At 47.5% G+C, this 17,660-nt stretch overlaps 1 protein-coding gene across 4 annotated transcripts in view; it reads right to left on the bottom strand.

Annotated features, from left to right (window-relative positions):
* The window catches only part of NPRL3 (NPR3 like, GATOR1 complex subunit), a 39,258-nt gene that overhangs the window by 15,763 nt on the left and 5,835 nt on the right, over positions 1 to 17,660 (bottom strand). The window contains exons 3-7 of one of the 4 annotated variants that reach the window (XM_070413404.1): positions 14,574 to 14,612; positions 10,848 to 10,977; positions 9,200 to 9,274; positions 4,243 to 4,396; positions 2,312 to 2,393 (exon numbers count right to left, since the gene is read on the bottom strand). In XM_070413404.1, the coding sequence (XP_070269505.1) occupies positions 2,312 to 2,393; positions 4,243 to 4,396; positions 9,200 to 9,274; positions 10,848 to 10,977; positions 14,574 to 14,612 (480 nt within the window). Of the gene's footprint in view, positions 1 to 2,311; positions 2,394 to 4,242; positions 4,397 to 9,199; positions 9,275 to 10,847; positions 10,978 to 11,469; positions 11,794 to 12,142; positions 12,201 to 14,573; positions 14,613 to 17,660 lie in introns of those variants that run through there. The other 3 variants (XM_070413406.1, XM_070413407.1, XM_070413405.1) reach the window with 3 other exon arrangements.

Genomic DNA, 17,660 nt, shown 5'->3' with positions numbered 1-17,660 from the left:
CTAACCCTAGTTGAGATCACCTCTTGGCCTTTTGGCTAATATCAAGCATAATCCGAGTTGAGACATGCAAATTCCCACTCAGAGTAAGGCAACAGCAGTTTGCAAGGAAGGGACTTTTTAAACTGTTCTTTAAAATTTTAATTTAGAGAGAGAGAGGAAGGGAGAGGGAAAGGGAGAAACATCAATGAGAGAGAAACACCAATCGGTTGCATGGGACAACACTCAACCAACTGAGGCACACTGGCAGGGCCTAGAAAGGGATTTTGATACCAGTCAATCCAAGACCAGAGGACGACAATTCGTTTACCGCAGGGCAAACTCCAATGTGATCACGTGGAATACAAAGACAGGGTAGGACTGCAAGACCAAAAATCCCATTCTGGGTCAAGTTCTCCGAAGTAGGCAGGATCAGAAACCAAAACCCTCACTCAGCAAGGGCAGTTCAGGCTGCCCTGATGTTCTCTAGCAGCCAGAAGCCACACCCAGAGGTCACCAGAATAAAGACAAGGGAAGCACAAGATGCCCTCACAAAGGGCAACTCCCCCTCCTTGAAAAGGCACGTACACCTCCCAACAGAACAACAAGCAGGGGGTCTGAGCAGAGAGCTGCCAGAAAAGAAAACAGGGATGGTGTAATCACGTGAAGACGTGCATAAGCTGCATTGAGACACTATGCTCTGCCCTTACATTGGTTAAAACCAAGAAGCTCACCAAGGCGCTGTGTTGACAGGTATCTCACGTGCTTCTGGTGGGAGTGTAGATCGAGGCACATACTACACAGAGGGAAATGCATTTTACCTCTGCGCCCTAGCAACCCCACTTTCAGGAATTTATGTTACGGATGTGTGGGTACAGATGCACAATCACACATGCATGTGGTTGGGCAGCATGTCTTACAGCAGCAAAACATGAAGCCAAATAAATGCCCAAGGGAGGGGGCTGGCTGGCTATGCAGCAAAAAAAAACAAAAGTTCTTATTCATCAGCACAGGCAGAAGCCTAAGGTATACTGTTATCTGAGAAGGCAACAGGCTAACCGGATGCCCAGTGTGCTGCCAGTATGTAAAGGGAGACAGTGGATCACTATTTGCCTGTATGCACCTTACGGTAAACTCATCTGTGAGGAAGGCGGTCGCTGAAATGCAACCTGCCGCCAGGGTGAGAAGCTGGTCGGAGTGCAGCAGGAGACAAAATCAAAGCTCTAAATTTCAGTCTTGATGAATATGTGACCTTTCAAAAAATCAAGTTTAAAAAAATTACCAAAATGTTCATAGTGATTATCACTGTGTATAAAATTATAGATGACTTTCATTTTGTTTATACTTTTCTGTATTTCCTAAATGTCTTTAATGTTAGTAAAATCAGAATAAATTAACATAAAAAAGGGAAAGGATCCTGGACAAACCGCTGTCTCTGGGCTTCGATGACACGTGGTGTCGCGGCCACAGTTCTTACATCAGGACCATCTCCAGTGGGAGAAGAGTCCAGTGGAATGGAGTGCAGCCTGGAAGGCCAGGTGGGAGCGCAGAGCTGCCGCACTCGCAAAGGAGAATGTGGAAATGTAAGGGAGTAAAGGAGGAAGAGAAGGCAGAAAGAGGCAATGGAACTGGACGGCACTGAAGAAGCCTGCACCCACATGCTGCTGCCTGGTGCTGGGTGGTACCCTGTGAACCAACCGGCCGGTGCAGGACAGGGAAGGCAAAACTGCCAGGTGGGCTGTCCCTTGGGCACTCGCCCCCACCAAACCTCCATCCCCCAATGCAGACCCAGCGCCAGAGCCACAGGACACCCTTTAAAAAGAAAATAAGTTCTTTGCTTATTCATGTTTAAGAGAGTAGGTGCTGAGCCACAAATATAATCCAAACAACTGTGAGGTTTCTGCTGTGTCTCCAACACCTGCTGCTCTCATACACTGAGTGCCCCAGGCCCCCAGTTCCCCAGGGCAGGGCCAGCCCCTCTCCATCCTCTGAGCCTGTTTCCTCATGGGTGAAAGGTGACACCGACATGCACCTAATGAAGGTGGACCCAGAACTTGGCGCTGTGCCAGGCTCAGTAAAACCACCTTGTATTTGAGGACTCAAATGCACTTTCAGGCTCTCATGTGTAACTTCAGGCTCACTTTTGGTTAAGTATGGAGGTGACTGTTCCAGTCGGGCGCACACCAAAGGGGTTGGCACTTCCTGCCCTCTCACCCCCATTTCAGTGGCACAACGGGAGAGCAGCACCCAGAGGAGGGAGTCCCATTATCAGACACCGCTCAGGCAGTAAGGCCCACGAGAAGGAAGTGCATGGTGTGCTGCTCGCCTGTCCTACCTGTCGTAAGCTTCCTTGAGGTCCCTGGCCAGCTTGCACTTGGGCAGGATGTGATGGAACGGAGACTGCGGACCATCATTTGCTGCAAAAATTGAGACACAGAAGGACTTAGAATCTCCAAAGCAAGGAAACTCCACATAGGCTAGAATAGAAAATACCTTTAAAAACAAGTTAAAATATCTTTTAAAACAACTTAAAAAGAATTTTCAGTAACTTTAAACCAATCATCAGGATATTCACAACTGCTTCTTCCTCTTCCTTTTTAAATATATTTTTATTGATTTCAGAGAGGGGGAGAGAGATAGAAACATCAATGATGAGAGAGAATCATTGGTCAGCTGCCTCCTGTACACTCCACACTGGGGATCAAACCCGCAACCTGAGCACGTGCCCTGACAGAGAATCAAACCACGACCTGGTGCATAGGTCAATGCTCGACCACTGAGCTATGCCGGCCAGGCTGCTTCTTCTTTTTTTAATAGTTTATTGATTTTTGAGAGAGAGGGAGAAACATCAATGTGCGAGCACAACATGGATTGGCTGCCTCCTGTACGTCCCCTACCAGGGATAGAGCCTGTAACCGGGCACGTGCCCTGACTAGGAATCGAACTGGCAACCTCTCAGTGCACAGGGCGACACCCAAACAACTGAGCCACACTGGCCAGGGCTCACAACTGCTTCTCATAAAGTTCTGGCATCCAGCTGAATTAAAATTATACTTAGGCCGATTTGTTCAACTGTCTTTATATGAAATATTTGTATTTAAACTTCAGCACTGGCCCCACCTGACGCTTTTCCCTGACGCTCCTGAAGACCACCTCGGACCACCAGCGCCATCTTCTGCCTCAGTGACCAGGTAGTTCCAGGCCTCATCCCACTCTTTCCCCCATATTTATGCTAATATTATTTCTTTTTCTGACTGAAAGTCTTTTTCATTAATCCTGTCTCATAAATATCTAACAAAACTATTTGTACTAAATTGAACTTTTAAAATTCCTGTGACAAAGTCACAGACTCTAAAGAAAATGTTTTAAGAAATAAAACTTCATTGTCAAACATAAAAAGTAAATTTTTACTGAAAATGCACCTGTGTGGGATAGTTCGTGCATGGTGACCGCTGCTTTCACTTGCTGCTAAAATCAGACTGGGCTCACCTTCAACTGTGTCCTTGGTTTTTGCTTTTGTTACAAAGGTGCTGACCTGAGAGGATGGAGGTGGGTCTGTTACAGGTAGGAGTCTCTTCACACTTTCAAATGTTGACGGTATGTCAAATACCACATGGTAATGTATCTATTTTTAATAGCCCGGCCGGTGTGGCTCAGTGGTTGAGAGTTGATCTATGAACCAGGAGGTCACGGTTCAATTCCCGGTCAAGGCACATGCCCAGGTTGCAGCCTCAATTCCCAGTGCGGGGTGTACAGGAACATTGATGTTTCTTTCTCTCTCTCCCTCTCCCTTCCTTTCTGAAATCAATAAAAATATTTTTTTTAAATTATTTTTAATAACTTTCCAGTTGATAACTCCATTAGGTCCTCCTTCAATTTAGTTGAAAGCAAAGAACTGAAAAGCACCCACCCTGCCAGCTCACTACTCCCGCTGGCCCCTCCACAGGTCCTCCAGCCTGGGACGCAGGGCCAGCAGCACCAGGGCCAGCAGGCAGTGCCTGACCTGCGTGAAGAGCCACCATGAGCATTTGTGGGGAGGAAAATGCTTCAGGCTAAGGAATCAGCGTTAGCACATCAGGCCGGGAAAGGGGTCTACAGCTGTGCCCCGGAGAGTCTCCCTCTGCACTGGGGCCTGCTCAGTCCAGGCTGAGGAGGATGGAACTCTGAGCACCTCGGCTTCCATGTCTTCAAAACCAGAGCCGTGTCCTGCCTGGAAACACTGCCTGCTCTGTGCTGTTGGGTAGGAGAGACGCCTGCCGCACTCACCATCGGCCACAGCAGACACCTCGTCCTGCAGCGCGAGGATCAGCTTGGCCTCCCGCGTGAGGTACTGGCAGCGGCGCTCCTCGTGCTGCAGCACGGTGGCGATTCGTCGGGAAAGGTTGTGCAGGCAGTTGATCACCGAGGGATCCGCGTTGGCCTGTGGGAGAAGCCAAGCTTGACTCAAATGCAGCAAATGTACTCAGGTAATACACATACAAAGCAAACACTGAAACCATGAAAGAATCCTCTACTCCTTTCCCCAGGCTCCTCTCCAGGTGCCACTATCACCAATTTCCTGTGTCCCCTCTAGGAGCTGTCCATAAACGCCAGTCCGCTCAGCATCCTATCTTGGGGATAGCTGCCTGGATGGCAGCACAGAGATGGCTCCATGGGGTCACCCAGTGTGGGGGGTAGGGAACCAGGCATTTCTAACAAGTAGAGCAGTGGTTCTCAATCTTCTGGCCCTTTAAATACAGTTCCTCATGTTGTGACCCAACCATAAAATTATTCATAACTGTAATGTTGCTACTGTTATGAATCATAATGTAAATATCTGATATGCAGGATGGTCTTAGGTGACCCCTGTGAAAGGGTCGTTCGACCGCCAAAGGGGTTGCGACCCACAGGTTGAGAACTGCTGAAGTAGAGGCAGGCTCTCACACTGCAGGGCACCAGGGCCATCCAGGAAGGTAAGGCACAGATCAGGCATCCACTCTGGGCCTGGCAGAGGCAGCCAGTGGGATAATGGAAGGTACAGATCTATCCAACCACCTGCTGTGTGACCCTGGGTCACAGGGCTCCCACCTAAGAAAGGACAACAGTGGCACCCCCATCACCAATTAGTCAGAAATGTCAGGTGCTCAAAACAGACTACCCACAGCAAAATCCCTGGCACTGTTTGCAGTCACCAGTGTACTGCTGACTGTTGGTGGACCAACTGGCTATGGTAGAATTCAGTCACACAGCCCCTCTTATAGGGACACAAAGTATAATAAACAGAAGCATCAGGCTAACTGTTCACTGAACATTTTCTATCCTCAAGGTTAAGTGGCTCTTTCTAGCAGACATGACCTTGGCTAACAGGAGAAGCCAGCTGGCTCCAGCCACTCCCATCCCCTGTGTCAACTCTAGAAACTATCAGGGGCTGCAGTCGGGCCAGGCCAAGGGTGGAGCAGGTGGCTGTGGGGTATGTGAAGATGCTCCTTGGAGCAGATAACTGGCCAGCCATGACTCAGTGCTTCAGGAGGCCCACAGGGCAGCTGAGTCATCCTATGGGGCGGAGGTGAGAAAAGGAAGAGGGAGAATGGTGCTGCTGATTAGAACCCCTGGTGCTGCTTCCCTCTCGTTTATCTGCTAGAAAGCGCCCTGCCCACAGTAAACACCTTCATCCCTGGAGCTGGGAGAGATTTTCTAAACTAGTAGATGTCATGTTCACAAACAGAACTCACACCTGGCAGCATATCTGCGCTGGGGAGAGAACCAAAGGTTGTTCCCATGCTATGCCCACTACTGGCAGCAGCCCTGTCCCTTCGTGTCAAGGGCATCCCCTCAACAGTGTCCCCTGCAAGATTATGAAACTGCAGGGTCTGGGTTTAGAGCAGCGGTTCTCAACCTGTGGGTCGCGACCCCTTTGGAGGTCGAACGACCCTTTCACAGGGGTCGCCTAAGACCATCGGAAAACACATATATAATTACATATTGTTTTTGTGATTCATCACTATGCTTTAATTATGTTCAATTTGTAACAATGAAAATACATCCTGCATATCAGATATTTACATTACGATTCATAACATTAGCAAAATTAGTTATGAAGTAGCAATGAAAATAATTTTATGGTTGGGGGTCACCACAACATGAGGAACTGTATTAAAGGGTCGCGGCATTAGGAAGGTGGAGAGCCACTGGCTTAGAGTATATACAATTGCCTCAAAACCCTTCCAGAAGAATCTGTGTGGAAATACTCCCAGAGCAAAGGAGAGGTAGGAGAATGATCTTGAGCACATGGTCATTCCCTTGAAGAGTAAGCAAGTCCCACCTGAGGACATGACTCTGCTAGAAGACCCACTGGCTGGGGCAGGACAGTGCTGTCCGAGGCTCAGGGCCTGTTTGTCCCACATTCCCAGACACGCAAGGTGGTGCTTGCCCAGGCGAGGCCCAAGGACCAGCACTGATGGAGTGTGCCAGGGTGTCCTGTTTGGCTGCACAGGCCAGACACTGTTCAAGATGCCTGCAGAGCCTGAGGCTGTGTGGCCACACTGAGAGAACTACCACCTAGGTCCTAGGACACACCAGCCCTGAGTGTCCTAGGAGCTCTTGGAAATGCCACACTTTCCCCACACGGGCTGTGAGGCAGCATGAGGTTCAGGGCATCGCCTGTGAGACTTTCTTGTCCCCAAAACTCACACCCAAATGTAATCAAACATTTAGTTTGCAAGAAATACAGGGACAGAGAGCAAGTCTGATTGTCTGCACAATGAGATGAGTCCAAACATAGAACATGTGATGGGACAAATGGGGGAGAGAGTCCTAGACGGGCAGAGATCTAGAGACCCGAGAACACATGTTTGTGCAGGCTGGGTCTTAATCCTGCTTCAGACAAGACAACCAGCAAAAATGCTGAGGCAATTGGGGAAAGCTTCAATGGACCACGTACTAGTTTATACCAACTTATTGCAAATTTTCTCAGGTGTGAAAAGGGTATTCTGGTATAAAATAAATGCCCATATTTTTATAGAGATGCCTTCTGAAGTATGTAGGAGTGAATAGACATGAGGCTAGGGCTTGTCTTGAAATACATAAGTGACAATGTAAGGGGTGGGGGGGCCAGTAGATGGAACCAAGGTGCAAAGGTGATAGTTGTGGAATCTCAGAGACAGGGGTATAGGTTTACCAAACTACTGTCACTAACTCAGGGTTTAAAACTTTTCAAAATAAGAAAAAGTATACATTTTTACAAGACTACTGAAACTTGTCTACCCTAAAATATCAACTCTTTACATTATTTAAAATCCCTCCCACTCTTCATCAGGATGGCCCATGCTATCTGAAGTCCTACACTACCTGTGCTAATCTACACTCCTCCAGGTTCTGATGCCGTCCCCATTTCTCATCTTCAATGGCCACAAACATGCCAGTGTGTAATGACCACCACCTTTTCCAACCTCTCCTCAACTACTGGAGACCAGAATTACTTCCAGTCTAATTATTATTATAAAAATCTTTACAAGACTTTATAATATGCGTGCTTGCTTGACTGCTTTACATGTTGCTATCACATGCTGCCCAGGGATGAGAGCCTGCCGGCAACATCTGGGGTGGGGTTGTGGCTGCTCCTCACTGCCCATCCCACAGGGGCTATCAGGACTGACAGGTGGACAGCATTCGTCATGGGTTTTGTTTGCTTGTTTTTTACTTAATTTGAGTTCTCTTTGTGGATGGTTTTGTGTTATGTAATTATATAAGTAATACAAGAACATCGTGAAGATGCAAATACCACAGAAGTGTAGGAAGAAGATCTCTTGGAACTTCATGCCCCCACCACTAACAAATCATTTTGTTCTCACTTGTAGTTGTCTTTATCAACAGGTAAAAATTTAAAAATTAAGCTTCATTCTCATGGATCTCTTCTCCAGCATTATTTTGATTTTGAACTGTTCAGAGTGAGACATGTAGTCTCCATACAAAAAAAAGCCACCATAAAAAACACACCTTGAGACTCAGAATGGCACCTAATTTTATAGGTTCCCTTTCTACTCAGTCTCATTCCTGCCACTCCGAAGGTTTTCAGGGCATCACTGCTCCTTGTCACTGAAATCCAATCACTTTCTCACTCGTATTTCTGCACAAAAGCTGTCGTGCAGATCATGTGCCCAGCCAGAAAGAACTTCTGGGTTCTTTGGTGAAAACTGATACTGGTATATTTCAGAGGAATGCCATCATTTAACAGTCACTGGATATAAATTTACTAGGTATTCCATTAATAATATAAGCCAGTCTTTACCCAGGGATGCCTTTTATGTTTATTTGGATCCCTTATATTTTGACAGCTTTAATGAAAAAAAATTTTCCTGTAATTAATAATAACACAACTTCAGACAACACTGAGAACAATTAGGCTTCATTATTTAAAAAATGGAAAATATCAAGTGTTGTCAGGATGCAAAGAAATTGGAACCCTCGTGCACTGCACCTGGGAATGTAAAATGGTGCAGCAATGTGGAGAACAGTCTGGCAGTTCTTCAAATGGGTAAACACAGTTATCATATGACCCAGCAATTCCACTCCTAGGTATATACCCAAGTGAAATGAAAACATGTCTCCACACAAAAATTTGTATACAAATATCCTTAACAGCGTTGTTCATAATAGAAAAAGGTGGAAAAAAACTCAAATGTTCCTCAACAGATGAAGGGATAAACAAAGTATGGTCTATTCATACAATGGAATACGATTTGACCGTAAAAAGGAATAAAGTACTGATATACATGACCAGGGATAATCTCAAAATCACTATGCTCATCCAAAGAAGCCGGACACCAAAGGTCACATATTGTAGGATCACATGCATATGAAATATGCTGAACAGGTAAATCCACAGAGACAGGAAGTAGACTGGTGGTTTCTGGGGCTGGGAGAGGGCGGGGGAGAAAGGGAATAGCTGAGCTCCTTTTAGGGTAACAGTAACGTTCTGAAACTAGATAATGGGGATGGTTACACAACAGTGTTACAAGATGCCACCAAACCATATACTTTAAAAGAGTTAAAATGGTAAATTTTGTTATGTGTATTTTATTTTTTTTAAAAAGAGAGGAAAACAGTAAGAGTAGGGTTCCAATGCCATGCCCACTGCAGGCTAAGCGCTGAGTCAATGACACACTCACCAGAAATGAGCTGCTGTTCCACCCCTTACCCTCCTTCCTGATTTGCCCATGCTCTTCACCCACCTATAAACACTCACCCTTAGTGCAAATACCACATTAAAAAGAATCATGGTGGGAGCTTCCCTCTTCGGGGACGGATCTGTTTTGGAGACCTGTAAAAGACGCATAATTCTATTGAATGAGAGCCAACTTCCCAAGAAGAGCTGTTTAGAGCTATTCTACTTTAAACATGGGGAAAGGTTCCAAAATACAGCAGAACCAAAAGAAAACAGAGCCCATGGTCTCGGAGAATCGGCCAGCACCTTTGCATGAGCTAGTGGTGACGGCATGGACAGATGAGTCCCCACTGAGATAACAGGAAGGTCAGTGCTCTGACCCAGCATGATGAGGCTGCCCCAGTCAATGGAAGGGGGCTGAAGTGCCCAGAAGAGACAAAATGGAGAGGGGCCCAAGCAGATGGAGTGTTCTCTGCCCAGACATCCATCCCTACTGCCATCCCCAGTGTCCACCTGAGTTCTTGAGGCCATCTCTGCCAGGTATGATAAGTACTCAGGATGATTAAGAAAGAGGACACCCTAACCCGTTTGGCTCAGTGGATAGAGAGTCAGCCTGAGGACTGAAGGGTCCCAGGTTCGATTCTGGTCAAGGGCATGTACCTCGGTTGCGGGCACATCCCCAATGGGGGGTGTGCAGGAGGCAGCTGATCGATGTTTCTAACTATCTCTCTCCCTTCCTCTCTGTTAAAAAAATCAATAAAATATATTTAAGAGAGAGAGAGAGAGAGAGAGAGAGAGAGAGAGAGGGAGAGAAAACAATGCTAGAGCCAGCAGACAGGGCTGCTGCTCTGGCAGCCAGCCAACCCGTCACAAACACCACGCTGATTTCAAGTGTTGCCACTAGGGGGCATAAGAGGCCAGGGCTCCCGCTCTCCCTGGGCTATCCCAACTAGCTCCTCACCATCCTGCCTGTCACTCTAGTTTTATACGCCCAGGACTGCTAGCAGGCTGCCAAATCTCCCCTCCATCACCCACAGGTCACAGTTAGGGATCTAATCCCTACCTGCAGGGGTTTCAGTGAGGAGGGATGGTGCTGTCCTTGGGGCCAGGTGCACCCAGACGGTCTCATGTCTTAGCACCTCCAACCACGTCAGCTCTTTCCACCAGCTTGGTCATGGAGGATATTTGAGGACCACATCACAGACCCTCATATTTCTGGATCATATAAATGGAGCTAAATCTTACACTGTCATATCAAAGTCCTTCAGAAGCTGAGTGATGCTGTTGCTGATTCTGCCTGTGTGCAAAGGACTGACTGGCAGGTTCTGGTGTGCAAATTCCTTTGGGTCACAGTGCATTCTGTCTTGTTAAGACTCCAGCACTGTAACATTCATTCACCAGAGAATGTATATGAAGGATTCAGCACAACAGTAAGAGCTAAATTAATAATAATATTGGCCATGAGATCACTTAACAAGTAAGAAGAAATGTTTGTGCCACTTTACCAAAGCTAGGGGCAGGGACTGAAACTCTGGGGCAAGCATGCCTGTCTCCTTCTCCGAGGGTCTCTCAGGATCTGTGACGTGCAGTTGACGGCAAGTAGCTGTGAGGTCTGGCACACACTCGCTATCTTTACCGGAGCCAGTGGCAGCCACAGTTCCCTGAGGGCCCAGGCCAGGATGGCCATGCCTGCCCAGGGAGAGCCTTATATTCTCAGGGAGGCCCTTACCTGCCCCAGCGCATGCTGCAGGAGTGTCGGGTGCCCGACAAAACGTACGTTATCGATCTTCAGTTCAAATTTTTGGCCACACATTTCAGACTTGGTTGCCAAAATTGTTGCCAGAATGACATCTGAAAACCTTAAAATTAAAAAGAGGTAGAGTAGAAATAAGTGAATAAAGTGTCACAGCCCCACACCAGCTGCCCTCAGGGGATAAGGATCTCAGTATATGGCAGCTTGGTGTGCAAAGTGGCTTGACCCCCACTGATGACCTGGAAGCTTCTATCAGTTGCCTTCTGAAGCAATCCCCAAGATTTGGGACATAAAATCACCAAAATTACAAGGTAAAAGGCATGAGAAGCATAGACTGAAGGCACATGCTGTCAATTTCTTGGCATGCTCTATGAAATTCAGGAGAGAAACAGGTTGCAGTTTGCTTTTAAAGGTAAAGGGAGGAATAACAGCTGAAGCTGGCGCTGCCCTGAGGAGCTGCTCATTAAGGCTCACGGGTGGGGGGTGGGGAGCTCTACCACCAAGTCCAGGTTTACCAGGCTGCACCTCTCAACTCCCAGGAACCCCATCCCCTCAGTGCTGTGTGAAGGGCAAGAGTACAGCACTAACTGCTAATTACCTTTTTCAGCATGGCTTCCTGACCCTTCCTTATCCTGAACACTTAACCTTCCAGTTTTTATCAGGGAAGAAACTTTAAAAGATGAGTGAGATATCCAGACCCACTGATATGATGTGGACATAGGATGCACAGGACTGGGTACCACAGAGCAGGAATGGCTGTGGCGTGGGTGAGAGCAGATTTGGATATGAGTTCACCCCTTTGCCAGGTTCTCTGTACACTTGTGTTTTCTTATTGGCAACCCAGTTCCTTCCTGCCCAGGGGATCCAGATAAGGGAGGTCACCACAGGAAGGAGAGTGCTGGGGGTGCCGTGCAGACTCTTATCTCAGAACCCAGGCTCGCGGGGGGCCTTCACTTTAGAAACACTGACGCACCGTGTCTGAGCTGGAGCCAGAAGAGAGACAAGTCCTGTGCTCATCTCTCCACCCGCAGAAAGCACTTCTAGCATCCATGTTGGGAGAGCGCACTGTGTTGGGGAAAGTGGCGCCAGCTCCCCCAGGGCCATGCTCTGCCCCTGGGCACAGACCCCAGGAGCCCGGGAGGCCATCAAAGGCAGACACTCCAGCGTGCATCCTGGGCCTCTGCTAAGGAGCTACAGTGAACCAGGCACCATACTAGATGCCTTTCTCTTAGACGACCTCATGTGGGGGAGGGGAGTGACTGCTACCATACCTCTCCATTTTCTGAAGAAAAAAGATGGTCTGCTACAAACTGCTGCTTCAGCTGAACTCTGAAATAAGAAATGACTCTGGGATAAAAGGATCTAGGAAGGGGGTCATTTGCTCTGGGCTCCTTACACATGGCAGGGCTCACCATCTAATGTAAGAGTGACTTGAGCCCTGGCCGGGTAGTCAGTTGGTTAGAGCATCTTCCTGATACACCAGGGTTGCTGGTGCCATCCCCCGTCAGGGCATATACAAGAAGCAACCAATGAATGCATAAGTATGTGAACAATAAATCAATCAATCTCTCTCTCTCTCTCTCTCTCTCTCTCTCTAAAAATCAATTTAAAAAAATTTTTTAAGTACTTGGAGCCACCCTGCAACAAGAACCTTGCTGATCAACCAGCACTCAAACTGCAAGACAAGCAGCTAGAGAACTCTTTCCAAGTCTGTAGGAGGGGAGCCTAGAACTGCCAAGGCCTTGGAGGGAGGGTGTCACACTGGCTTCCAGCCTTCCCCGGGACTGACATGGTCCTCCAGGTGTCCTAGGTTGCTCTGTGGCCCGCAGACAAACAAGATGCAGAGGGTTTGGCTCTTGTACTGTCAGGACTGCACTCGGCCCTTCTGATACCAAGGTTGTCAGAGAGGTTGTCAGAGCCAGTCTGGGAAATGGGGGATCCATTGCCTAAGTCCTCAGCTGCCTATTATGGGTCTCTCTTCCCGGGAATACTGCTCTCCGGAGTGATTACACCAGAGATGGAATATTCCAGTGTCTTAGACCAGAGGCATTACATGCGTTCTTTAAAAACTCTAAATCGCTCACTCTGCCCTATAACTCCGGTCTGATGGTGAGAGAGGGCTCAGGGTGATAAACAAACACTTCTGCCTTAATGATTGATCCAGTGCCAACATTTCACATCCTATCTAAACAAATAGCTCCTCCACTCTGCCACCGAGGGACAAAGATAAGGTATAGAAAACAACCTCCCACTATTCCAGAAAGTTCACTTTTTCCTGTGATATCTAAATACCTCCATTAAAAACCTCTGCTCTGTCATCAAGACCCACACTTGAGCCTCAGCCCTGGCCTCAGCCACTAGTCCAGGAACCTAAGCTAATTTGGCTGTGGGATGGGTCCTGAGATTCAGAGGCAAGCAGCGGTCTCTTGAATATCTATAAATTTCCAAATCCGAAAGCATCCTTCCGAGAGCCAAATAAAAAATGCTTCCTCCCAAGACCAGAGAGGCCAGCATCTGCAGAAGGAGCCAACCAGGAAGCCATGTGCTGCTGAAGTTAAAAGCCACCCTGCCCTACATGGCCATCAGGGAAGGCCCTCTAGGGCGGCCAGGGGGATGGTGCTTGTCTGAGAGAGTCTAGCCTACAGAGAAATCCACACACCACTGCAATATTAACACTTATGATGAGAAAAAACACTTGAGTGGCTTTATCCTTTATATAGTGTGTCTGCTGATATAATATATACAAAGGCATAGTTATATCATGAGATTTGGGGAGTAGGGGAATAACTGTTATAAATAGCAAATTGAAACAAAAACAAATGACAATATTTGTTTGTTGTTTCCAAAATTTACAAAAATCTCTTTCCCTTGTTTTGATGGTAAAAGGCCTAGTAAGATTTGCACACAATAAAATAGCTGTTACAAAAACTAACATTCCGGGAATAACTTAGAAATTTAAAAATTTTAGGAAGATGAACCAGCCCAGCTAGAAACCAGGCCAAGACCTTCCTCTCCTTCTGAGATAGTCAGGAGCAGGGATTGATCTCCGGCCTGGTCAAAAAAGTGGGGAGGGACAGCATGGACGGGAGCTTGACTCTGTACCCTCCGGTGATGGGGGGCTCAAAGATGCTTCAATGCCCAGAGGGGATATCCTGTCAGGGGGACAGGAGGTTCATACCTTATTCATGCCCTCCTGAGGAAGTGCCAGATAAACTCCATGGGTGCATTTTGCTTCTAAAGGGCACACACAATAGCATCTAACCTCAAGCATTACATTTAACACCCAGCCCTTGGGAAAGAGGCCCCCACTAAACCCCTCTGAGAAATGAAGGCAAAGAGACTAATCAAGGATCTCTCTTGGGGGGCGGGGGCGGGCAGTAAGCTAGGGAGATAAGAAACCCTGCTTCTGCTCACCTACTGGCCTCATAGGGCTACTGGTGCCTGCCTGGAGGAGGAGGTCTGAGTGCAAGCCTGGTCCCACAAATCTCCCTGGTGCCAGCCAACCTTGCGTACGCTTCTTGGGTAATGTGAAATAGGTAACTCCAAGTGGAGAAAGGGCAGGGGCCGTGGGATCCGAGCGAGAGCCTGTGTGCCTCATTAGTCATTCTTCAACATTGAGGGGAATCAGGAGTTAAGCACAATTACAAGAAGAGAAGTAGCAGAAATCAGGACAGAAAGACGGTGGAGAAGTCTTGGTCTTACCCTGCAACCAATTGCTCATCGGTTGGAGGACATGGCTCGCTGAAATGGGAACAGGACCATCAAGACCAAACAAAAACACATTGATTTTTAAAATCATAAGTTATAGTTGTTTTTATTAAAACAGCATTAAAGTCTAGCAGAAGTACTACCATTAAGCATTAACTGTTGAGGTCAAGGCTATGAAACTTACCAGACAAGAAAGGATACAGACAACTCCCCAAGTTGAAGACTTACCACACAGTTTTCTCACTAAAGCTCAAATTCTCTCACATAAACATAGACTGGGCCAGAATGAAGGTCAGTTTCCAGAATAAGAGCAAGGCCGGAAGACCTGGGTCAGAGCCTAGCACCACACACATTGGCCAGATACCTATGCACAAGCATTTAATCTGACAAACCGTCTCAACAGGATCAAATGAGACCCCCATAGGTAAAAGCCTTATGTAAAATGCATTGACCACCTCAGCCCCAATTCTTGAGATGTTATGACCACCTGCATAGCTGATCTCCCTGAGTCTCTGCCCATGTGGCCCCATCAGCAAAGCAGTCATGGCAGAGCTGTATACACTTACGTTAGAAAATGTCTAAGACCTCTGCACTATCCGACCTGAGCTTTTTTAGAAAATATATTTCAAAGAGTTGAAGTTCCTCTACACAGGGCTACATCATGCTGCTTTCCGAGTTTGCTGGGAACAGAAAGTAGGCCTGAGCCCCACAGTGCAGACAGCATCTGAGGGGCGAGAGCCTGCCAGAACGCCATGCCATGCCCACCAGGCTGCCCTGCTGGGACTGCTGCTCCCCACAGCTCTCACCGAGAAACACACATTACCAAGGACCCATGCAAGAGAAACACACAACGAAGAACACTTTTTTCAGCAGCTCCCAAACTTTAGCTCATTCGTTTGTATAGTAGTAAAGGGGTCAGATGTTGTGTGGACTTTCTAAGATCATTCAGAAAGTCAGAATCCGAAGAAGCTCAAGTACAGCCCCCTAGAACTTTATCTCCTACACCGAGACAGGTCACAAAATCCCTGGCTGGGTTTCTCAGTGGTTAGAGAGTGTCGGCCTGCAAACCAAAGGGTCACGGGTTCAATTCCCAGTCAAGGGCATGTACCTCGGTTGCAGGTTTGATCCCCAGCCCCATTTGGGGGTGCATGCGGGAGGCAGCTGGTTGATGTCTCTCTATCTATCTATCTATCTATCTATCTATCTTTCTCTCTCCCTCTCCTCCCTCCTCTCTCTAGAGATCAATGGAAAAACATCCTCAGGTGAGGATTAAAAATATATGTGTGTGTGTGTGTGTGTGTGTGTGTGTGTGTGTATATATCTCCCTTAACTTTCAAAAGGGAAGAAGCACATGGAGATTCCAGGTGTCAGCAGTGTTCCATGTGTTCCATTTCCTTACTAGGGGGTGAGGGGACATGTAAAATGTTAAACTCCACAAGCATGTTTTATGGACCTGTGTCTGCCCCCCTGAGGGAGGCAGAGCCATCAGCAAGGACTCGCACCTAGAGGCAGGTGTTCCCATGACATCTACTGGGAGGGAGAGGCAGAGGTGCCTTCACACCTGCAGACATCTTACAGAGGAGGCTCACTGTCTAAGGTACATGCCCAGATCACATGCTTTAGGACACAGAGTGAGAATGAGACCCGGAACCCGGAACCTGCACTTATCCCAGCATGCTGCCCTGCAGGGACATGCCAATGCGGACACCAGTGCAGACTCAGCTGGGCCAGGAAAAGGGAAGGGAGGTACCCAAGCTTGGGGACAACACTACTTATCCACATTTCTGTGTATGACCTAAAATCCAGCAAGTAGGGGCATCTTTCTCAACACATGTGCCACCCAAGCAAAGCTGTCAAAAGAGGCTCTGGTGGAGCCCATGTGTGCCTGGTATGGAGGACTTGCATGCTGGATGCCAGTGAGCACTACAGCTGAGGTCCCCCTCCAGCACAGGGCATGACTGTGCCTAAAAGCTGGACCCACTGCTTCAAGAAAGGTAGCCAAGTCTGAGAAGGCAGCAGGGCCACCTGATTCCATGCCTCACAATGCCAATGGGGAGGTAAAGGGCAGAGACAGAAACCTTTCAGAGCTCTGGGGTGATAGCTAAAGTAAAATGATTCAGAGTGTTTTAAAATGAAGTTAACTCTTCCAAGCCACCAGCATTGCCTTCTCTGAGGCAGTAACCAGAACAATGCTGGAAATATGAGAGGAAGCCAGAAACAGCCATCCACGTCAGGAGGGAGTGGGCCCCCACCAGCCTTTCCGATGGACGCCATGCTTCTTCTCGGACCTCTCCTGATGGCGTTGTCCCTGCCAGTGGGGTGATTAAGCCAGAGATGGACTTAAGCAGGAGCTCCCTGGCTCCTACTACCCTACAATCAGGGACACTACAACTTTTCTCAACTTCAATTTCAAGACTTAGAGACAACAAACAATATCTATGTTCTTCTCTCCCTTCTAAATTCTAGTCGGGTTTTTAAAAAGTGACAGCGAATTCTTACACCCTGAAACACATCATCTTGATGATTCGCATTATAAAACCAGCCTACTCTCCAAGCCAGTGTTGTCCAACAGAACTTTCCTCAGGGACAGAAATATCCTAAATCTACGCCATTCAATACAGTATCCACTAGTCACATGCGGCCACCGAACATCTAAAATGTGGCAAGTAAAACTAAGGAAATAAATTTTCAATTTTATTTCATTTCAGTTCATTTCAATTTAAATGGCCAGATTGGCCAGTGACTTCAACCCTGGGCAGCACAGCTCTGCACCTTCACTTCTCTAAGGCAGGCCACCACCACATTCACAAGTTACCCATGTGGCCTGTTCACATTGTTTCAATCTGGCAAACTAACAAGCAGGAACATCTTGCTGGTTCCAGAAGAAAAGCACATTTGAGGATGATAATCCAGAAGAACAGAGAATGGTCTGATGACCTTCACTGCAGTGCTTCCGGAAGACTGAGGTATAACAGGGTCTCCCAGCCGCCAGGGGCAGAGCAGCAACTGGGCAGGCCTATGTGACAAAATAAAGCTGGGGCCCTAAGGATATTAACCTGTATCTCTGAAAATATGGGGGAT

This window comes from Myotis yumanensis, unplaced genomic scaffold (genome assembly GCF_028538775.1).
Source record: "Myotis yumanensis isolate MYYU_CA2020_CCGP unplaced genomic scaffold, mMyoYum1.0.hap1 SCAF_4, whole genome shotgun sequence".
Classification (NCBI taxonomy): domain Eukaryota; kingdom Metazoa; phylum Chordata; class Mammalia; order Chiroptera; family Vespertilionidae; genus Myotis; species Myotis yumanensis.
The sequence above is the reverse complement of the archived record's forward strand: the minus strand, read 5'-3'. Positions and strand labels throughout refer to the sequence as shown.